Source organism: Kogia breviceps, chromosome 2 (genome assembly GCF_026419965.1).
Source record: "Kogia breviceps isolate mKogBre1 chromosome 2, mKogBre1 haplotype 1, whole genome shotgun sequence".
NCBI classification, from domain to species: domain Eukaryota; kingdom Metazoa; phylum Chordata; class Mammalia; order Artiodactyla; family Physeteridae; genus Kogia; species Kogia breviceps.
This window is the reverse complement of record NC_081311.1, coordinates 164,009,518-164,033,498: the sequence shown is the minus strand read 5'-3', so window position 1 is coordinate 164,033,498 and position 23,981 is coordinate 164,009,518. Positions and strand designations below refer to the sequence as shown.

General features: G+C 39.8%; 1 protein-coding gene across 7 annotated transcripts in view; it reads left to right on the top strand.

Moving 5' to 3' along the window:
* Window positions 1–23,981, top strand: part of ANKRD44 (ankyrin repeat domain 44) — a 323,674-nt gene that overhangs the window by 226,498 nt on the left and 73,195 nt on the right. For 4 of the 7 annotated variants that reach the window (XM_067026492.1, XM_067026494.1, XM_067026491.1 and 1 more), the window contains exons 11-16: window positions 571–653; window positions 1,832–1,895; window positions 3,899–3,967; window positions 5,331–5,471; window positions 7,104–7,187; window positions 10,303–10,414. In XM_067026492.1, the coding sequence (XP_066882593.1) occupies window positions 571–653; window positions 1,832–1,895; window positions 3,899–3,967; window positions 5,331–5,471; window positions 7,104–7,187; window positions 10,303–10,414 (553 nt within the window). The remainder of the gene's footprint in view (window positions 1–570; window positions 654–1,831; window positions 1,896–3,898; window positions 3,968–5,330; window positions 5,472–7,103; window positions 7,188–10,302; window positions 10,415–23,981) is intronic. The other 3 variants (XM_067026493.1, XM_059054291.2, XM_059054289.2) reach the window with 1 other exon arrangement.

Genomic DNA, 23,981 nt, shown 5'->3' with positions numbered 1-23,981 from the left:
TTAGGAAGATGAAGTTTCACTTGCCAAAGGTAAACATTAGTTTTAATTCTCATCCAAAATTTTATTTCCAGTAATACAGCCCTTATTAACTCTTAGCAAAGTGCTTGGCACATAATAGGTCAATAATTAATATTTGTTTATCAACTCAAGGAATAAAACAGGTTGCTTTTCAAAGTCGAGGGTTTGTCAGTTTCGTGTTTTCTCCAGCACTTAGCATGGTATCTGATGTTTATAAAGTGTTAAACAGATGAATGAATGAGTGAATGAATGGGACAAAATTGCTAAGCTGAAAGAAAAATAAATTAATTTTAAATGCTTAGAGTCACTGTTTATGTGAAATGTTTTCTTAAAAATGTATATTCCTATTGTTATGGGCTTTTCGTTGTGGTTTAGGTCCAGGACTTTATTATTTTAAGATAGAAATGATTGCATAATTATTTCAGCCAAGAGTCCCTAAGCAAGGTCTCATGGGTTTCATTTTCATCAGAGAACTTATAGAAAGATCATCCCCCCTTTTGCGGGTATCTTGAGATCTGTTACTGTGAGCTGCTCTGTTTTTTTCCTCCTCAGGTGTGGAATCCATAGCATGTTCCCCTTACATTTAGCTGCCCTCAATGCTCACTCTGACTGCTGCAGAAAGTTATTGTCATCAGGTAAGTAACTCCATTACCACAGATCAGGCTTAACATGTCCTGTAAATGAGCCGTGTGGCTTCAGGTGTCTGGTCAGCATGAGGGGCTGCCTGTGCTTCGTGTCATCCATGACCTAACTTGGCAGGATGAGTTGTGTCCACAGCTAACTGCATGTGACAGCTCCCAGCGGCTCATGGTGTTGAAGCTGTTTGAATGTCAGTATTCCTACCCCAGAATGAGAGTCTTGTCTGTTTATCAAGTTAAAGCTCACGTGATCCAGCGTGAGAGAGGCAGGCAGGGATGGCCATAGCTTACAGGAAGTTTCTCAAAGAAGGAGAAAACATCTTTGAGGCTTAAATTGATGGCATAACATTTCATATTTTTCAACAAAGGGAAAAGGCCAAATCCCCTATGTTTTAATGGTAGAAAATGTCAAATTACCATCCCACTCCTTGAGCTCTGAAAAATTGCTGTGGTTGATACCCCTCCAGCTAGGTTTCATTTTTATTTTTTTAATGCGGGTCTATTTGGACCCAAGAAATTCTTTCTGGTTTGGAGCTTTGCTAATCTTTCTTATCACTGCTTCTGCCAACCTCCATGCATTAAGAAGTTCCTGGCTTTCAAAGGTGATAGAGGTCTGCAAGGCGAAGATTGCTTAAGAATTCATTCAACAGATATCCCAGAGGCGTTTTTTTTTTTTCCTTTAAGTTCTTATGATTGATTCTGCTTTCACGGCTTTTGGCATGTTTAACAATAACCCCTGCATGAAAGCACGTTTCCCAAATCTTAAACCAACTGAAAGCTAATAATACACTTAAGAAAATATCTCTTCTAGCATGCTACGATTACTCCTTTGCCTTCCATGTTTTCTCCATGTGTTCTGTCTGCCTGTCTATTGCCCTACTTATCTCAAATTGGTTTCATAAATTTCTATCCTGGGATTGAAATATGGGGCTGTAGCTCACCCAGGGCTGAATGTGAAAATAAATTCTTCTTGACTTCACGGTTCTTCCTGTAAAATTGCCAAGCTTGAGCAGTTACCATTCGTTTCCATGACAACCTCTTTCTGACTACAGTGGCTTGCGTTCTGGTTTTTCTACTAACTGATTTTTCTGTCTCTGCAATGTTTCTTGTGGTTTAACTAGGACAAAAGTATAGCATAGTATCCTTGTTTAGTAATGAGCACGTGCTGTCTGCAGGCTTTGAAATAGACACCCCAGATAAATTTGGAAGAACGTGCCTTCATGCTGCTGCTGCAGGAGGGTGAGTAGTTAACAGTTTTAGTTGTTATCTTATGGCCTAATTACTAATTCATCTTAGCTGACTTAAGTTGTCTGTGGATCAAAGGCAACTTCTTTAGTAAAACGGGTAAGAACTCTTTCTCCAATACCAAATATCACTATGTTGAATTTCCAGATTACTCATGTGTTTGTTTTTCCAAAGAAAAAGTGTTAGCCCATCTCATATAGAAAATATTTTTTCTTTTGTTTTCTCTTCTCTCACTCTTTTTTTTTTTTCTTCTTATTTTAAATTGTAGGTCTTTAGCCTATAGAATATATACTTACTCGGTACCTCTTCCACCAAAAGAAAATAATTTGAGATTTGTTCCTAAGTTTTTCCTCTTTCGTTGCTGGAAGGTGGTTTGATGATCAAGGGAATCCAGGGTTGAGTTAATTCATGTTCATTTACAGACATTTTGGTCCTTATTTCAAAACTGATTTTTAAGTCCTTATAATGATTAAATGTGAACAAAGGTCAAGAAACCCAAAGGATAGGCAAAACGTGAATTAATCCTTGCCTTTTTTTTTTAAGTTGTAAAGAGAATTTTTCATCAGATACTCTTTTTCATATCAGTGGTTAGATTAAGGCTCTGATCAATATATTGTTGATATATGACCACACATTGGCCAAACATGGTTTCCTTTGGATGGTCTCGTTTGGGTAAGGTGTTGGTTCTTAATCAGTTTCCTAGTCTTAAGGAACAGCAGTGCTTCTCCATGTGTCAACTGTATATGACCAAAGGTATTACCTATTTAACAGAGGTGGATTGACTGTGAAGCTTTAGGGCCCTTTATTTGCATGGCTCCCTTCCAAAGTCTTTTATCTAGTTTTATATTCATAATTTTGTTATTATTTTTTTAAAAAAAGAACCTCCTTCTCCTCACCCCATTTCCTCAAATCGTATGAACTTCCTGAGCCACGCAACTTGGATCTGTCTCTGTCTTTGATCCTTTGGCTCAAAGAGACAGGTGCTTTACATCAGCTGACATGTTACACCAACACTTAATGACCTCATAAAGTTCTTATATTTTATGACTTAAACTTGTCACTAGTTCTCTGTGAAAGGTGGCTATAAAGGGTGGAAGGGGGTGGGGAGAGCCCTCCTCACGTTTATCATTAATGAGATCATTTTTCTTATTTAAACGATAATAAAGTCATAAATCCTAGGCCACTTCTTAGCATCCTAAGTTTAGAACAATGATGGATGAGTGTCTCTTTTTATGTCCCTATTTAAAAAAATATCAGACCTGTACAGAAAGTGGCAACAAACCATTCTGGATTCATGTCTGAAACCCCTTTAGGATTAGTATTTAGCTATATGCCCTTCAATAGGAAAATGCACTTCAGTGGGTTCTTTTCTCTCTACTAAACATGATTTATTGCTTCTGCAAATGACAAAGAAGCTTTGGAAGATCACTACGCTCCATTACATCATTTTCGGCCTTGGTTCTGCACGTTCATTTACCTAGATTACCAAGACAGGGAAATGCTGCTGTTTTATTTTCCATTAAGGAGAGTCTGGGTCGAAAATGGTTATCATAGTGAATTCATTCTGCTGTGATAAAAGGTAATGCTCATCCATTCTGGCTTATTGTTTAAAGGTGACATGAAATTATTAGAGGTTTAAGGGGTTGTTTCATAAACTCTTGATGGTTTTGAAAGAGAATTTTAGGGTAAATGATGAGACCAACAGTGAAAGGTTTCATCGTGTAATAATCAATAAATTCTTTAGTCATGGAATTGAAAATGTTCCATCAAGCTCTCTAATGTATTGATATATTAGCTTTGAAAAAGGAATTGTGGGAACTTTAGATCCCTATGATATGGTATTACTCTAATGTGTTCAGGTTATTTTTGTGTTAGCAGAATTTAAAGCTAGTGCTCTCGTTTCATCTGGGCGTGCACTCTGCAGAAAACGGCTCTTTCTGAAGATAGCCCAGCAGTTGACCTCCACAATCTTAAGGATGTTTTCCCTGTCTTTCTAGTAATGTGGAATGTATAAAACTCTTGCAGAGCAGCGGAGCAGATTTCCATAAAAAGGACAAGTGTGGGAGGTATGTAAACAGGGAGCTCTGCTTCAAGTGCCTAAATAAAAGGAGTGGGGAGCAGTCCATCTGGAAATCGTGTTATGTTGAAATGGTAAACAAGGAAGTTAGCTGGGGAGATTCCATTCTCAGAAGGAAACCCCTTCTACACCAACAAAGCAGGCACAAGGCACAAGGAAAGAATCTCCTCTCCCTGCTTCTGTTTAGAAGTGCCAATTGTTTCTCTGATCCTTCCAATATATATATATAACTGTATCCATGTGGAGGATTACATATTTTATATGTGCATATATATTTATATCTATAAAATATGTAATTTCCCACATGGATATAGTTTAGAAAATTCTGTCTGTAGCAGAGTAGAACACTTCAGCCCTTCCAACCCAGAATTTGGTCACAAGATCTGGAGCACTTTATTGTATTTATTGAACATTTCATTTTGGGATAAATCTTTAGACACATTTAAAACATGAATCATAACTAATGAGAACCTGCTGTATAGCGCAGGGAACTCTACTCAATGCTCTGTGGTGACCTAAATGGGAAGGTATCAAAAAAGAGGGATATATATATACATATAGCTGATTCTCTTTGCTGTACAGCAGAAACTAACACAACATTGTAAAGCAACTATACCCCAATTTAAGTAAATAAATAAATAAAACGTGAAACACACACACGCCACCTGTAGCCCCTTTGGCTATTGGGATGGGTCATAGAACTTTTCTTACCTTAATTGTCCTTTGCATGCATAGCTAAATCATGCCACAATACTAGCTGGTACAAGGAAGAAAACAGCATGAGGAAAGGTGGAGGAAGTGAGGACACAATCAAGAAAACCTCAAGTCATTCAGTTTGGAAACAGCATTGGACACATTTAGGGGGGAGAGAGATACTTTATGAAGATAGACCAGGGCTAGCTTGGGAAAGTCTTCAATTCCAAACTAAAAAATCAAGGCTTTGTTCACTGGGGTGGACTGAAGGTTTTAGTACAGGTTTGTTATACGTAGGTATTGGACCTTAGAAAATCCAGTTCTTCATTGATGCCAAGTAAAAGTTACATGGAAGTTGCATTAGGGCGAAGGAGGCCAAAAGGGGTGGTATTGCAAGAGTCCAAAGGAGCAGTAATGTAGACCTGAACCAGGATAGGCACTAGGAATGGAAAGAAAGGAGGGATCTACAGGTGGGTGGCCTTGTCTGAAGCCACCATCTTTGTAGCCTTCGTTCTAACATAAAGTCAGAGAAAGGCATGTCTCTTGGCCTCCACACTGAGAGCCAACACCCCTAGGAATACTGCTGTCTGTGCTGGTGCTAATGATGGGCGTCTGTTTTGCAGACTGAATGAAGTAATAGACTGCTGTTTGTTTTTCAGGACCCCTCTGCACTATGCAGCTGCAAATTGTCATTTCCATTGTATTGAGACATTAGTGACCACAGGGGCCAGCGTTAATGAAACTGATGACTGGGGCCGCACCGCTTTGCACTATGCTGCCGCATCAGACATGGATAGAAAGTAAAAACAGCCTTACTTCTGTTTCCCCTCGGGGTGGGGGAGGTGGGAGGAGGTTGCTAAGTTTTCTTCATACCGCCTCACAGAGAGTGTGAATGAAGAATCCCTTTCATCCAGACCTGAAGGAGTTAGAATTGCTTCATCCCTAGCCCCGGGTTTCCCATTCTGCTCTCTTTATGTTTGATTAGTATGTGTCACTGCACAATTACTTCTCCTCTCTGTTCTTTGGCTTGAATGCCAACTGGAGCTGTCAAGCTCAGGTTTTCAATTCATTCAAAATCTGTCGTAATTTGTTTTGTCATATACTGCGGTTTTCATCATCACCACTTACATGCTTCATTTGCTGTAAAACTTACATTTGCTAATAAATATGTCATGTGTCAAAAATATCCATCTATGCATAATCCTAATGGTCTTCAAATGCAGCATCAGTATTTTAAAATAGGCACTGTTCTTCCAAACCTGGGCATGAATACTCTTTCAGGAGCTGGAGTAGAGAAAGTTGGGTACCCTGATCATATCTGGATTCTAGGTGGCTAGGAATGGAAAGCAGAATTAAGTGAACCAGTTCAGGGGGAAACGGTGGAAGAGGTGCCCACAGTTTATGAGATTGTTCTCAAAGACTTGAGGACCAGGCCTTCCTTCATAGGAATACTTTTCGGCGATCCTGTTTGGAGAACTATTGAGTTATTTGCTGCCCTGTGCTATGGAGTTGCTTCTGGGTCAGTACTAACTCCCTTTCTTGTAAAGCAATGGCTTTCAAATGTTTTAGACAGTGACCCACACTAAGCAGTACATTTTACATCACGACCCAGTACACACACTCAAAACCTATGTATATGTTTTATACATATGTATGGAAAATGGAAACAAAGATTTCATAAGACCATAGATACTTTTGCTATGTGGGATGCATTTTGATATACTTTTATTTCATTAAAAAAAAAACCTACTGACTTCAACCTGCTAAATTGATTTCACAAGTCAGTAATGGATTATGATCCATATTTCCACAGTTTGGAAAACACAGCTTTTTTTCCTTCATATAATACTGGCAAGACTGTTGAAGCCTCAGGATCCCAGGGCCGCATGTTATTAATTCAACAAACATTTATTGAGCATCTACTATATGCCAAGCTCTATGCTATTCACTTGGAATAGAATGGGAGACAAGTATACTTCATCTGTTAAGAGCTGGCAGAGGAATCCTAGATGGTGAAGAATTGCTCTGGCAGATAAGGGGTGCTTAGGAACCCATTTATTCCTGGATAAATGAGATACTCAACGGCCAAGGAGGCAGCAAGGAATGTTGTAGGAGCCAGGGAAGTTTAAGCTAGTCACTTCCTCTTTCCATGGGGAGTTTAGAATACTCATGGAAGGGTGGGCAGCATGATTGCTGTCTTAATCACTGATACCTCGGTGGAAGTTTTAGGAAAGTCATGTTCTCAGTCGGATTCCTTGGGAGAGAAGAGACTTACAGGATGGCCTTGGGGAGAACCATGTATATCCTCCATGAAAAATCAGTAACGCTTGCTTCTTTTGAGTTGGGGGAGAAATTGTTAGGATATAAACTGCACCAAAATCGTTAGCAACTTTGCCACTAATTGTAATTTTGTTTCTTTCCCTTATGCTGAGAAGTAAGACTATCTTAGGAAACGCCCATGAAAACTCCGAAGAACTTGAAAGAGCCAGAGAGCTGAAAGAAAAGGAAGCTGCATTGTAAGTTTCTTCTCGTCTTAAGCACAAGGTGTAGTTACTGATGCTTTGTCTGCTGTTCTGGGTGGCCGCGTGGGCCAGCCTTACTATTTGGGGGTCTCACTTGGGCTCTTGCAGAAGTGATGTGGGCTTGCCTTTGGTGAAGAAGAAACTGTTCTTTTAATATATCCTTCAAATATGCTGTTTTCACACAAGGAACTCTTTCCAAAATTGAAACCTTTGCCGTGGCCATCACTGTGATTGGTCAGCAGGTTTTAGGACTAGGTACCTTAAATATGGTTTCTGACTCGGCCATGTAGTGTGCCTCAGGGGACATATTAAGCCTCCTCTGAGGGCCTCTGGCTCTCCTTTTGTGACCTGAGGATAACTATTTAGCAGATTCTATGAATAAATGTTTTGAGATTTTGGTGTGAAATGCACCAGTTGTACTCTCCCCTTCTCCCCAGAACACACCCATCAACTTACAAACAGCTCCTTGCTGCCTGCAGACAGCTGCTCTGTCACCCCTCATCCCACCTGCCCTGCTCTGGTGTCTGACAGAGATTCAGCTATTACTGTGGTGGCGTGACTGCCAGCACCCAGGGCCGTGGAGAACGTGGGAACCCCTAATGCTTCCTCCTCTGAGAGCCCTTCGTGCACTGGAAGTGGCAGTGAGAAGGTTGTGCCCTGCACAGTGCAGCACCCAGTAGGTAGCTGGTGATCAGTAACTGTTTGTTGAATGAATGAACACCTGAATAACCAGTGCCCACAGTTTGTGTCCCGCCCCCGTGAGACTCAGTGGATGTAGTGCTCTCAGAGTCTGCACACACACAGTCCTTAACTTGCTTATTCTCTTCTCCTGCTGTCAGAGGGACCCGTTTCTCTGGGACTTGAATGCTCATGTCCACTCTGGGGTCTTCCAGCTGCGCACTGGGCTCTCCTCCCGTGTCCAGACCATTGTGGAAAGGTGTGGTTAGAAAGTGAGGCCCCAGGGCAAGTTGTGGGGACAGAACTTTGTTCCTGGGGTGAGCACAGGCAACACCGCTGTGAGTAAATCAGAATAACAACGGTTTTGCCCTAATATTCCAAACTTACAGTAATGGTATTCAAAAACTGTAGAATTGGGCTTCCCTGGTGGCGCAGTGGTTGAGAGTCCGCCTGCCGATGCAGGGGACGCGGCGGGTTCGTGCCCCGGTCCGGGAAGATACCACGTGCCGCGGAGCGGGTGGGCCCGTGAGCCATGGTCGCTGAGCCTGTGCGTCGGGAGCCTGTGCTCCGCAGCGGGAGAATTTTAAGCCACCTCAGCAAATGCTCCCTTCTCCAGTGAAATGCAAGCTTGCCCTGGGCCAGAGCAGCCCTCTGTACATCTGATGGAGAGGGAAGGAGCAGGAGAGGCAGGGACCAGCCTGCTGGCGATCTGTTTCATGCAATGAAATGCTACTCCCCTTGTCCAAATACACCCCTGACCTAATGTGCCTCTCTGGATTTTGCAGCTTAGGTGCCAAAATTACTAGTCAGGGCCCTGGGTGGTAAAGAAGATAAGCATTCCCAGTTAAAACTGGATTTCATTTTCCCTTAGGAACAATGTGGAGAATATTCACGTTCTGTAGTATTGTTGTTATTTTTAATAGTACTGTTGACAGTTATAGTTCAGCTGTATTCTGCATTAAATAGCTCTTTGGGAGTAATCCCAGTACTTTCCAAATTACATATTAAATTTATCAACTGATTTTTAGAGTATAATCCTTTCAGAAGCTGGGAATTGTGTGTCCACTAGAATGCTGTTCCTACTGAGTGATTTTATGTCAAGAGCCAAATTCAGTTTAAAATGAGTCACACCTAGGATTCAGTCCATGGGCATTTAATTACAAAAATAAAAAAAGACTTCCTTTTAAGGTATAAATCACCAAAGACAGCCTGATATATCAGCACTCCAATAATAGTTTGATTTATTGCAGAGAATTTTATGGATGAATCATGTGATATGTAGGTATTTGGTTTAAAAAATTTCTCTTTCATCAGGTTTTCTAGAAATTAAAATGTCTGTTTTCATATCCCTCTGTGTGTGTGACTCATTTACTCCTTTTGTCTTAGGTAAGTGTCATTTTAAGGTTTTTGAGTCAACTATAGAAATTATCCATTGGAGGTCTTATTTAATATACAAGTTTATATTTAGGATCTTACAGGTTTAATTTGAGTATGAAATTGAATCAGCCTGGCCTTGTAGAGGACATGTTTGTCCCACTGTTACAGAAATAAAACTGAAATCGTGGAACGTTGCTCCCTGTCTAGTTCTTCCCTCTTTGACCAGCAGGATGGTCCCATTTGCAACACGCCCTGAACAGAACACATTACGTCCCCGAGTACCTGTGTCTTGGAGTCTGGGGCTCTTCAGCAGAGGTGGCACCACTCCCCTTCCTCTTACCTATTGCAAAGATGGTGTTTTTTTTTCAGAAAAATTACAACTGTCAGAAAAGGCTTTTATTATTTATTATTTTTAATTTTATTATTATAAAATTTATTATTTTATTTATTTTTCCAACCTTTTGATCTCAGAGTCTCCAGTAGCAAGGTTAAAAACAAACACCCCTCTCTTGAGGTCTATCCCATTGCAATGCCTTGACCACTGCTTTATTATGCTGAGAACTTGTCTTTTGAACGTGGAGCTCTAAAACTTATTATTCAGTAATCTTGATGACAGGCAGGTTCTGTACCTTAAGATGAGAAGAGAAAAAAAAACCTTAATTACCCTCTAGTTCCTAAAGCTTTTCCTGAATTCTAGAATGGCTATTTTAAGCTGAAGTAGGGGACTTCCCTGGTGGTCCAGTGGTTAAAACTCTGCGTTTCCACTGCAGGGGGTGCAGGTTCAGTCCCTGGTCAGGGAACTAAGATCCCACATGCTGCGTGGCTTGGTAAAAAAAAAAAAAAAAAAAAAAATTTAAACTGAAATAAAGATAGCTGCAGAAAACACACATAAAACATCCAGTACATAAACCCTCATTGCTGTAGGATTTTTAAAGAAACAATTCAACTCACAAAGTGCTTTGTGGAACACTCATAATAAGAGAACATTTATATTAATTATCCCTTTTGGTCCAGAGATGTTTTCTGAAATAACATCTCATCTTTATACTTACAGATGTCTAGAGTTTCTGCTTCAACATGATGCAAATGCGTCTATCCGGGACAAGGAAGGCTACAATAGCATACATTATGCTGCTGCCTATGGCCACAGACAATGTCTGGAATTGGTGAGCTGTTTTGTCTTGATTTGTTTTCTCTCACACAAACACACATACACCCAAACCTGAAAATGCTGGTCTTAAATTAATCTCTCAACAAATGAGCCCTCACTGCCTGATTCAGTCCCCACGGGAACTCACCTGGAAGATATTCTGTGGTAAGCTATTAAATTGTTTCCCTTTACAATATGTAGATCTTTTTGTTCCATTTCTGCCCATTCTAATCTCAGAGCTGACTAACAATTGATTCTTTTCCGCATTAACTTGGACTAGGAATTTTAGATCCTGGTGTGGACACGGTTTGTATTTTGAAGATAATTTGGATGTATCAAATAAGCTTAGTATATATTTCCAGAGTCACACTTAGCACCCCAATAACAGTGTCATAAGATGACTTACAGAACCATTAGGCATATGGGTTTATTATAGTCCCACATTTGTGGTTTAGGGAAAGAAATCAGCAAGGGCATAACAGCAGAATTTACTGGAATTTCTAAACCACCCCAAATTTCAAACCCATTAGTGATCAAGAAACGCTTGATTTGGAGTCTGAAACTCCTCTGTTGGTGTAGGTTACCAGATGCAAACTCAAATGTCTACAGGCACAGGAATATAAAAAACAAGTGAAGTGAGCCCAGGTGTGGATAATAGGGAGTGGTGGGGACTGTGGCAAATAGAGAGGACATGTTCTGTCTGAGGGGAGAAACAGCTAGTCAGCTGCAGCTGATGGAGACCAGATGGTACTGCAGACCCAGGTTTGCTAGAATTCCACTGTTTCAAGAGAAGCTACAAATCTAGACTTTTTGTGTGGAATTTCCTGTTTTGAAAACACTGGGTGGGCTAGAAAGAAAAATTATGGGTTTGTTGCTGAATCCTGACTGACTGCAGGCCATCATTTGCCATCTTCTGAGCATCACCCTTGATTCAGCTTCACCAAGATACGTGGGGTATCCCAAACTCACCGTCTCTGGTCCAGTGATAGGTGCCACCTTCCTTACTGGACTCCAACTGTTTTCCTTGTTCTTTTAAAGGAGAAGTCCTACTTTTCAGAGTTATTTGAAGGTGTGTTTGGTGAAACACTAGCCCTTCATCAACTGCATAGTTTATTGAGAAAGGCATGAGGCAGAGAGCCCAGAAGCAATGGTGTGAGCGCCTACAGAGAAATGACTCAATGCCCCAGTGAGGCCCTTTACCTTTGGCCTTGCTGCTGGGTTTTTTTTTTTTTGTGGTACGCGGGCCTCTCACCGCTGTGGCCTCTCCCGTTGCGGAGCGCAGGCTCCGGACGCGCAGGCTCAGCGGCCATGGTTCACGGGCCCAGCCGCTCCGCGGCATGTGGGATCCTCCCGGACCGGGGCACGAACCCGCGTCCCCTGCATCGGCAGGTGGACTCGCAACCACTGCGCCACCAGGGAAGCCCTGCTGGTTTTTCAAATGGTTCCACTTAGGGTCTTTCTTACTGTATTTGTTTTAACTATGAATGTGCGAAAATGTTCATAAAGATCACCCAGTTTGGAAATAAAAAGGTGATTATTCTGGTATTGATTTTTGTGACATTTATTGATGAATTGTACCTACCTTCATCATTTCTGCAGACTTCCAAGTCTGCTTTTCCTGAGGTTCTTGGCGGATGCTAAAGATTTCTTTGCTTGACCTTGGGGGTGGCATTTTTTTTTCTCTCCCGTTTTAATTCCATCCTGGTTCCTCTTCCAGTTACTGTGGCTGCATAACAAATTACCCTAAAAGTTAGTGGCTTAAAACAACACTAATCACTTATTGTCTTTGTTTCTGGTCAGGAATTCAGGGGTGGCTTAGCTGAGCCGTTCTAGTTAATATCCTATGAGATTACAGTGTCGGGGCTGGCATAATCTCAAAGGCTTCTTCTCTCATTTGTCAATCACATGGGTAGGAAGAATCGAATTGCTGACGTTCCTTGGGCCTTTCTCTCCATCTCTATGTGGTTTCTTTTTGCGGTTTTCTCTAGCACGGTGTTTTCAGAATAGCTGGATATCTTACCTGGTGGCTCAGGTTCTAAAGGTATCTGCCCTGGGAGAGAGTGTGAGTGAGAGTGTGAGCAAGTAAAAGAAAGAGACCATATTACTTTGAACGATTTAGCCTTGAAGTTCACATTTCTGTGGCATCTGTTCATTGCTGCAGTCACAAAATCCAGAGAGGTGAAGTAGATGCCACCTTCCAAGGGCAGGAGTATCAAAGAATTTGTGGACATATTTTAAAACCACCCAGTTCCATAGGAAGATCTAGGAAGCCAAGGACGTCAGAGCCTTCTATAAATTGAATTTAAAGGAGAATCACAAGTGGCCAAGCGGCAGTCTCTTATCTTACAGATGAACAAACCAAACCACAGGGACATTTACTGGGTTGTCCAAAGTCATAGCTCTGGTCAGTAGAGATAGTGGTACCATGAATCAGGATCCCTGATTTAAAAAAAAAAAATTTTTTTTTTTTTTTAACCACATCGTGCTGCCTTCCATTGCTGGTCAAAGCTCTACCACCATCCAAAGCTTTTCAACATAGGGAAAAATCTTTGTAGGACTTGGTTAAGATATAAGGCAATATCACTTCTTCCTTCTAACACCAGCAATGGAAGTTGATCTAGACCTATCAGCAAATAGGATTTGTGTTTAGATCCCACAAAGAAAGGAGTGTGTGTGTGTGTGTGTGTGTGTGTGTGTGTGTGTGTGTGTGTGTGTGTGAGAATCAGTGGCAGAGTGAAGGTTTACTCTACTGTAAGTACCCCTAAGAGCCTGCATTCCAAAGTTTACTTAAGACACAGCTGTGTTGAATTGGTTTTCTCTATGAAAACCATATGTCATCATTGGACGTATGAACTTTTATTTCAAAGATTGTTATTATAGTCTTGATAACTTGTGCTGTTTTAAAGTACTTTGATGAGTTATCTTTAATCCCATAGTATAATAACTCTGATAATGATTTACCCATAACACCTTTTTCTATGTAAATAATAATATGGCACATTGTTTTCCTTTTTCAGGAAAGCCCTTTCAGGGCCATTATTTCTGTTATCCAATGAAAAGGTTTTCTGTCTACAGAAAGTTTCACAAGTGCTATATGATAATGAAATTATCCCCTTGATTAGATCAACATTGTGATTTACAAAGCAACAATGATTCTTGGAAATTATGTACATACTTGACATACAGCACTGTATAATTTTAAGGTGTACAGCATAGTGACTTGACTTACATATATTGTGAGATGAATACCATGATAAATTTAGTTAACATCGATCATTTCATATAGATAAGAGAGAAAGAAGGAAGGAAGGAAGGAAGTAGAGAGAGAGAGAGAGAAAGGAAGAAAAAGTTTTTTTTCCTTGTGATGAAAATAAGGACTGTTTTTGAACAATAAGTGGGCTTTTTGAAGGGCATCTTTTCTAACTTTAACTTTCTCTCTCGACTAGGACCCCAGTGCACTCATGTTCCTTAAAACTCCCATTTCTTTGAGTACTAGGTGTTAGGAAAGCAGGCCGTTAACCAATATGCATTGCTGGGAGGTACGTTCCTAAGACTCACCACCACCATGCCAAGTCTTCTCCTTTATCTCATGACACAAACACCTCAGTCCTCCTAGAGGGTTATCTGTTTTACAAGTTGGTCCTGACTCTGTGTTAGATGCTAGAATTATGACAATGAAAGACATGATTCTGGTAGCTCTGAATGGCTTACTTGAGTCTCTGAGCAAGAATTATTCCGGGAGACCTTTTTTTTTTTGGCCGTGCTGCACGACATGCAGGATCTTTGTTCCCTGACCAGGACCAGGGATCAAACCTGTGCCCTCTGCAGTGGAAGCACAGAGTCCTAACCATTGGACCACCAGGAAATTCCGGGGAGACCTTTCTTTATGTCACATTTCCTAGCCTATGTTTCTGGCCTGTGGAAGGTGTGGAGAGAGTATATGAGTATTTGTGGCCCCTGGGCCTCCCGTAGCAGACCAGGGCCTTTGTGCTTTGGAGTAGGAGTAAGTTTTAAAAAGATGGGTGGCATCAGAGCCAGCTGATTTGTGAGGTTGGTAAAATTTGTCTTTTGCCTCTTTTCCCAGAGAGCAATTACTGTGATTATGCATATCATTAATTTTGATGCATATTTTATTTGACTCTTAGTGTGTGTTTACTTGGCATTCGTGGTTTACGGCTCCTGTCTGTGATCATAAGCTTAGAATTTGTAAACCATCCTTTGTGTTCAGTCCATTTTGCTATAATCAAAAAGGAACAGAAATTATTTAAGTTGTTTTCATTCTATTTCCCTTATACAAGGTACTATTGAATTCATTCAATGAGCAAAAAACTTCTAGAAAGTAGGGTGAACCCCTTAGCCTTGGTGGAACAGGTTCAGAATTCTGCCAAGTCTGGCTACTTAGGCCAGTGTTTTCAGCTGGTCTTGATCAAAGATGTACGTACCGTGTGTGCAAGCAAAAATCTGCCCACAAGTGTATGCTGAGAGCCGTCATCAGTCATATTCAATCGGGATCAAAATATCAAAGCAGAACAGAGGAGACTTGTCTAATAAAGCATCTTGTGTCTGCATAAAACTTATGTTTGAGTGGAGGAAGGGAGTTGGCAAAGGAGAGCCCTGTGCCTCCCTTTTCCTTTATCTGGAATGCATTCTTACTGACTCGGGAGAGAAAAATCAGAGTCGTGCCCCTGTTTGGAATTTGTGAGTTTATATGGGCACACTGTTTTTCTCTTACAACATTAAAAAATTGTCTGTGAAAGAAAGATCTTTGTGGCTTTGTTACTGAAATGGAAAAATGTATGTGCCAATATAATTACATAAATTATCTATGGAAATTTAGAGAGATTGTTTGAAAACTCTAGGCCTCTGATTAAATTCAGTCCAAGATTCTACCATGCCAAATCACTTGGAATTTGGCTGCTTCCTTGGGACCTTCTCTCCCTTTCACTGTTATGAGCTAATTTGAACTTCAACTGGGATAGTTTATGGGGGTGACAAATGCCCCTGTGTGTATATTCTAGGGATTTCTGGAATTCTCTGAAGACAGTTGTATCTTGGGCAACTGAACACTGAAATTATGCTGCTTTTAACTGTGTCTTGTATTTATCATAGGGCTTTAGGGAACCATTACTACCTGGCTTTGTATAAGATGTACTCACATTGGCAGTGTCTAATTAAGCTTCTCAAGACTGAAAAAGCAGGATAGAGAAGAGGGGTTTAAAAAAAAAGGAAAAGGAGAGCTACTTAGCAGTCAGCTGAGGACACGATGAAAACCCAGTGAACTTGAACCCCAGCCCCAAACAAGTCTCTGATGGCTTTTCTCTGTCCCCAGAGGTTCTGCTAAGAGATGGAACTTGGGGTGAACATGACCTCCCAGCAGGCGGACTTCCAATGGGCAGTGGAAACTTCAACAATGCTAGTCTTGTTTTTTCTTCTAGTTGATTCAGTTGAAGAGAAACATAAAATCTTATAGGGAACTCTCATTTAGGGAGGGAGCAGAGGCGTGGGCACAGATATTTTGATGCTGTTGGCAGCCTCCTCACTGCTGTGAATAAAAATATAAGCCCACAAAGTTTCAATCAGAATTTGGATGTGAGTCTATGTTCAGAACATTGGAGTAGACAATATTTTGTGACAAAATGTTCCACTTATCTCTTTGTAACAGAGAAAAAAAAGAAATTTTTTTTGGCTTTACCATGAATGAATTTGGCAATTGATGAAAGAACCATTCAATAGGATGTATTAAAATAAACAATTTCAGTTTCACCTTCAGTCGAGTGCTCAGGACAGTGGAGCCATTGCCCCCACATTTCAAAGTCAGATACTAACTAGAGCATGGACTTGAGGATATGGGGAGGGGGAAGTGTAAGCTGGGACAAAGTGAGAGAGTGTCAGGGACATATACACACTACCAAATGTAAATTAGATAGCTAGTGGGAAGCTGCCGCATAGCACAGGGAGATCAGCTCTGTGCTTTGTGACCACGTAGAGGGGTGGGATAGGAAGGGTGGGAGGGAGGGTGACGCAAGAGGGAAGAGATATGGGAACATATGTATATGTATAACTGATTCACTTTGTTGCAAAGGAGAAACTAACACACTATTGGAAAACAGTTATTCTCCAATAAAGATGTTAAAAATTAAATTAAATTAAATTAAATTAAAAATAAAATAATATAAATAAAATAAAGGTTTCCCTTGCTTTTTGAAAAAAAAAAAACAAAACAGTCAGATACTAGTTTTCAACCCATGGCACCCTTGCCCATTTAAGAGGTTGGAGATCAGAGAGCAGATTTCTTTGGAGATAGTTCTGCTTCACATCCCATCACCACTCCCATGCCCCTATAGCGTGAGAGAAATCCTGATCCCAGTGAGAGAAGCTTCAAGGAGATTGCTTGGATATCTGATATGAATTCCACACACTTTAGGGGGCTGAGTGGACTGGCATGTGATGAATCTAAAGACTGAATGGCTCTGATTAGAGCTTGCTTGCTGGGAAGTTAAATAAAAAAAGGGCTGTGGTTGAGAAATACTCCACCCCCACCAATGATAGGTCAAGAGTGTATGTTTCCCCTTGTCCAAATGTGAGCCAAGGGCCAGAGCTGGCCTGGAGTTCTCCTGGATGCTACTCAAGAGGGCTGCCTGGAAGTATGGGGAGGTGTAGGATGCCTGGGGTTGGGGAGAGGGGAATGTGAGCTACCAGCAGAGAGGGGCAGTCACCCAGGGAAGTTGGGAAGTTGTTGGAGAACCTAAATAAGCATCCGAGAGACAGTTTTAAACATCTGACCCAGTCAGAGGATCACAGCCAGAAGGGTGCCAGTCAGTAAGACCATTGTCCCTGTACCCTTGGTGTCCTCCTTTTCTCTCTTCTCTTCAGTCCTGAGGGAGGCAGAGGCAGCCAAGAGGGGAAAGGAGGAGGAGAAGCCATAGTCTGGGAAAGAGAGAAGTCAGCCTTATCTCCTTCCCCACTGGGGGAGGCGGAGAGGAGCTTCGGTGCTAAAAAGCATTCAGGGCTTGTTACTACATAACAGATATTGTAATTACTGACATGAAGTTATGTTTGTGACTAAAGTGCCTGGAGAACTTTTTGTTATTTGTTGGAGATTTTATCCGAGGTGGCAGGAAAAGAAGTAGTCTCATAAAGATTATACCAGCTATAGGAAAGGGAGAATAAAGTTATTGTTTGATTATACCCCATGACTCACTGGTTCAGTACAAAGTCACACACTTAGAGTCATTATTTTAGGAAAGATTAACACTCAGCTCTAAAGAAAAAAAAACTGTTACCCTTTAAGTATATGCGAATTTAAATATCAACTTTATAAGACATAAGTTCTAGTAATGCCAAGCACTTATCAGGTACCAAATTTTTGAAAAAATGAATCACACCTGTGAATGATAAAGCCTGACTTAGTGATAAAACTTCAATGCTAGTTTATAAGTATTATGGTGACTATCCTGTTAGGAAGGTATTTCATAGAATCCACAGGTAAGAGAGAAAATGAAAATGTACTGTTCTGTAGCTTGGCCTTTTCTGTAGATTTGATTACTTCCCAACACCAACTCCAAATTTTATTGCAACCTCTCCTTTATTTTTTTTTTCTTCAAGATCTAAAAAGCTGTACTGATGCGTCAAATTGGTATTAAGACATCTACAAAATTAAAATTACACGCACACACACATGTATACAGATTTCCTGTAGTTTCTTATAAATAGCTAGTCGGCACTAAGGGATTCAAAGAAGAGGAATCATTGCTCCTGACATGGGAGCTTTAAGGACTCAATGATGTAGCAGAAAGGAAGATTTCTTAAAGAGAATATAACTTAAACATTAGCCTAAAAGAAGTTTATCTGGCCTTCCTTCCTTCCTTCCTTCCTTTCCTCCTTCCTTTCTTCCTCCTTCCTCTCCATCCCTCCCTCCTTCTCTCCCTTCCTTTCTTCTTTTCCCCCTATGCAATTACAGACCCATTAGGCAGACCTGAGGAGGGTAGGAAGGCAGTCCAGCTGGGGCCCAAGGAAAAGGATATCAGGAAAGCAGCCCAATAAAGATAGGAACTTATTCAGGGATAGTGTCCCAAATGTATATACACTAAACAACAGACTGTAGTATATATGAAGCAAAAACTGATAGAACTGAAAAGATGGAGAAATCCACAATTATAGTTGGAGACTTTAGCACCTCTCTTTTAACAATTGATAGAACAACTAGATAGAAAATCATCAAGCGTATAGAAAAACTCAATAATATAGTCAGCCAAGATGACCTAATCAACACTTATAGACTGTTCCACCCAGCAACAGTCATATTTTGCATATTTTTTTCAAGTGCCCATGATATCCTGAACCATAAACCAAACCTCAACAAAACTGAAAGAACTGGAATCATATAGAGTGTGTTCTCCCACCACAATGAAGTAAAACTAGAAATCGATAACAGAAAGATACCAGGAAAATCTCCAGTACTTGGAAATTAAACAACAGACTTCTAAATAATCCACGGGTCAAAGAGAACATCTCAAGGGAATCCCCCAAACTACACTAAACTGAATGAAAATACAACAAAGCAAAATTTGGGGACACATATTAGTGCTGAAAAAAATTGTAACACTAAATGTTTACATTAGAATAGAGGGAAAGTCTCAATCCAGTAAGTTTCTACCTCAAGAATCTAGAAGAAAGCAGAGCAAAATAAACTCAAGATAAGCAGAAAAAGGAAATAATAGAGATGGGGGCATAAATAAATAAAACTGAAAACAATGGAGAAAATCAATGACCTGGTTTTTTGAAAAATCAACAAATGAAGTAGTGTATATTACTACAGACCTTGCAGACATCAAAAAGATAATAAAGGAATATTATGAATAACTATGCAAAGAAATTTGACAACTTAGGTGAATTGGACCAATTTATAAAACAACACAAACTACTACAATTTACCAATATGAAGTACTCATCGTTTGAATAGTGTATAACTATTTTAAAAGTTGAATTTAAAAACTTTCCCAAAAGAAATCTCTAGGTCTAGATGGTATCACTGGAGAATTCTACCAAATATTTAAGGAAGAATTAACACCAATTCTACCCAGTCTCTTCTGAAAAATAGAAGAGGAGGGAACACTTTTCAATCCATATGTGAAGCTAATACCCTGATACTAAAAGCAAACAATGGTAGTACAAAAAAAGAAGTATATATATATATATATATATATATATATATATATATATATATATATATATATATATATATGCAAAAACATCCTTAAATATTAACAAATAGAATTCAGTAAGAATTATATACCATAACTGAGTGGGATTTATTACCAGGAAAGCCTATTTTGATATTTGAAAGTTAATCAGTGTAATTCATCGTATTAACAGGATAAAGAAGAAAAATCACATGACTGTGTCAAACACTGTAGAAAAAATGTTTGACAAAATTCAACACCCATTAACAATTTTCAAAAAACTCTCAGAAAAAAAGGAAGGGAGGGGAACTTCTTCAACTTGGTAAAGAGCATTTAACAACTTAATAAAGAACAGCTAACATTGTACTTAATGATAAAAGACTAAATGTTTTCACCTGAAATCAGGAAGAAAGCAAGGATGTCTGCTTTCACTGCTCCTCCTTGACATTGTGCTGGAAGTTCTAGCCAGGGCAATAGGGCAAGAAAAAGCAGTGAAATGCGTAAAGATCAGAAAGGAAAAAAAAAAAAAACTTTTCCTCTTTGCAGATGACGATTGTCTACATAGAAAATCCCAAGGAATCAAGAAAAAACAACTAGAAATTATAAATGATTTCAGCAACGTCACAAGATGCAAGACAAACACACCAAAATCAATTGCATTTCAGTATATTAGAAATGAACATGTGGACATCAAATTAAAAATACAATATTATTTACAACTGTCCCCCAAAAAATGAAATATGGGGATTATATGCTGAAAACTATAAAATACTGATGAAAGAAATCAAAAAAGATATAAAATAATGGAGAGACCATGTTCATGGATTGGAAGACTCAGCATAATAAAGATGTCAGTTCTCCCGCAGTTAATCTGTAGGCCTAATGAAATTCCTAACAAAATAACAGCAAGGTTTTTTATAATAGAGGTAATATTTTTCTAAACATTTTATGGAATGGCAAAGGAACTAGAATAGTTAAAACAATTTTGAGAAAGAAAAAGTGGGAGAAATCAGTCTACCCAATTTCAAGACTTATAGTTACAGTAATCAAGATTGTCAGGTATTGGCAGTCTTAAGATACATAGATCAGTGGAACAGAATAGACAACCCAGTCATAGCCAAATACAAATATGCCCAACTAATTTTGACAAAGGTGCAAAAGGCATTCAATAGAGGAAATGTGGAGTTTGCAACAAATGGTGCTGGAGCAGTTGGACATCATAGGCAAACAACAGCGAGCCTTAATCTAAGTCTCACACCTTATACAAAAGTGAACTCAAAATGGATCATAGACTTAAAGGTAAAACATAAAACATAGGAAAAAACCTCTAGGATCTAAGACTAAGAGTCTTAATACCAACTAAAAGTCTTAATAGGCAAAGAGTTCTTAATACCAAGTTTTTAAAAAATTGATAAATTGGACTCCATCAAAATTAAAAACTTTTGCTCTGTGAAAGACCCTGTTAAGAGAATGAAGAAACAAGCCGAAGGCTGGAAGAAAATATTTGCAAACCACATGTCTGAGAAAGGACTAGTATCTAGAATATATAAAGAATTCTCAAAACTCAACAGATAAACAAATAAACCCATTAGAAAGTGAGCAAAAGACACTAACAGACATTTCACTGAAGAAGATAAACAAGTGGCAAATAAGCACCTGAAAAGATGTTCAACATCATTAGCCATTAGAAAAATGGCTCCACTGCACAGCACAGCCCACTCAGTTGCACACTCGAGTTCCCCTGGAAGAAACTTCCAAATCTGTATCTCTAACCTCAATCCTCTCCAAGGTTCAGGCTCATCTGTCCATGGCCTTATAGATACCCCCATCCAGAGGTCCTTCTGGAACCTGAGTGGGTTCTGAACTTTATGGCACCAAATTTCATGGAATTTTGACCAACAGTATAAGGTCAACAGACCCTTGGTCCTTGAAAGAATCGATCCCTCACGCGAAACAAAGCCCTAATTCTCTTTCAAAGCCTTTTCTCATGGGGGACAAGTTTAACAAGCATGCCTATTTTTAATAAAGTCATAATAATGGACATTTATTGTAAGCATATTGGGCTAGACCCTGTGCCTACATCATCTCATTTAATTCTCACAACAGCACTGTGAAATAACTCCTGTTTTTAATCCATGTTTCACATGTGAGTATCCTAAGGTACAAAGAAATGGAGTAACTTGCCCTGGGTCTTACAGATGGTGTGATATAGAAGCAGGACTCAAATCCATGTTTATCTAACTCTAAATTCCAGTCTTCTAACCATGTGCTCTACTGTCTGGAGGACTGGCAAACTCCAGACTTTAAAAGACAAAGCTGTCTCAGAGGATCTGAATTCACATCAACCAAGACAGTGATGTCCAAACAAGATATCACTGAGATGAGCAGCGTTTCAGCTTTGTCAAAGGGAAGCAGGAGGACCTCAGACAGTACCAATATCGGTTATGTCCGTGTCATCCATTTCTCTGGAAAGCCTTAGGCAAGGCAGTCTGCATTTTCTTTTTCTGTCCGGAGAACAGAACTACCTTATAGCATACCCCATCCTGTGAGGGGTAAAAGCACCCTAGCTACAGTTCTGAAGTACGTGCCGTTATTGGAAATCTGCAGCGCTGACCCCTGGACTTCACGTATTTCCATAAAAGCACTCTTCCTTGGGCCCAGACTTCCTCCTGTTCAATATGTTTGTAACAGCTGCTGTCAGCTTGGCCTCACTCTTCTTGTGATAGCAGCTGCCAAGGATGACCCTTTCCAGCTGGGGGTGGAGTGGGTGAGAGTGAGGGGGAGGGACTTCCCAAAAAGATTGTTTCTCCAAAGACACTTTATTCTTGGCAGCCGCCAAGGACTCCTGGCTTGTAAGGTCTAGACCAGGTCCCTCTGATAATCACTTCCCTTCTTGACCCTCATTCAGTAACAGAAAATATAGAGGCCCGAGCATTTTTTAAAATCAAACTAAGTGCTCACATACACACCTGTGCCTCCAGGTCATGGAGTGATGATGCTTGCAAAGCACAAAGAGCCCTTCTGAGATTCCAAAGAAGGGTAGATGCCCAGCCATCTGTAACAGCTGAAAGGAATATTTAGAAAAACCAAACCACTCAGCAATAACTAAGATTTATTTTTCTCTTATGAGCAGATCCCTATAACCTAAGTGATAACATCACTGGATTTAAATTCTGTGGGCCATTCTGTACTTGGAAAAGTAGTTTTGTTAATAGTAAACAATAACATTCACTTGATCACTGGGAAGCCATTTAGTATCGAGTGACAACTTCATAGCATTTTTCCCCCCAATTCAAGGATTCAGCCAGCTTCTGCAGGTCATGTAGTCCTGTAGTATGCATTTAGTGAAAAAAGTCCATGTATTACTGAACCTGCGCAGTTCAAACTCATGTTGTTCAAGGGTCAACTGTATTGTTGGTCTGTTAGGATTTTGTATTTTTGTTATTTTTATCATTATCCAAAATAAAATGTGATCTTCCAGAAGAGTACAGGTGCTGCGCTGTGAGAGTTCAGGGGAGGGCACATCCCATTCTGGGTTCAGTGGTTAATGAGAGATTACCCGACACTCGTCAACACAATGCATTTGCTGTGTTTGTCTCTCTAGATTTCTTGTCTCATCACCGCCACCCCCCCCTCCCCATTTGTGTGAATGTGGGATAGTAGCACCAAACCTGAAATGAGTTGAATGATGGAGAATGTGGGTAGATGTTTGGACTTGGTTAGACCAATTGACCAACACGTCATTTTCAGGATATCAGAAGTTTTCGTGATGGTTTCTTTCCTTTTGATGATATTTGCATCATCCACTAAATAGAAAAGTTGTAACTGACATCGTACATTGGAGTAAAAGGAAAATGGATGCTGTATCTCAAATTGTGCTCCTGAATCCCATTACCATCTGGGATCAGTCATTCATAAAAGATTGAACGTGAGGCAGGCACACATCTGAATATATGTGTGTTAGTCTCTCCCATCTGTTTTAATTTTGCTTAAAATAATAACAGCTTTCTTTACCCACTTACTTGAATCTGCGTTGATTCTTTTAATGTTCATTAGCCAGAAGTAGTCTGTGGTGTTTAGCTAGAGTTTCAGAATCCCACCAAGATTAGCTTTAATTGAATCAGTAGAAATTTTCTTTAAAGCTGTATATTTTAATGACTGAGCTAGAATCACTAAAATGTTAATTGATGCTTAGAGTGGGTAATTTATACTGTAATTTAAGATTAAAAATGGTATCTGAGGATACGTTATGTTGGTTTACACAGCTTCTGTGGGGACTAAGACCAGGTAAGCAAAATGCCTTTCTGAAGCAGGGTACTTTTACTATCACATAGTTCTTTTAATTATTAAAAAAAAAGTATATTCAAATCTAGTATTTCCTTTGTTCTCTTTTTCTGCAGT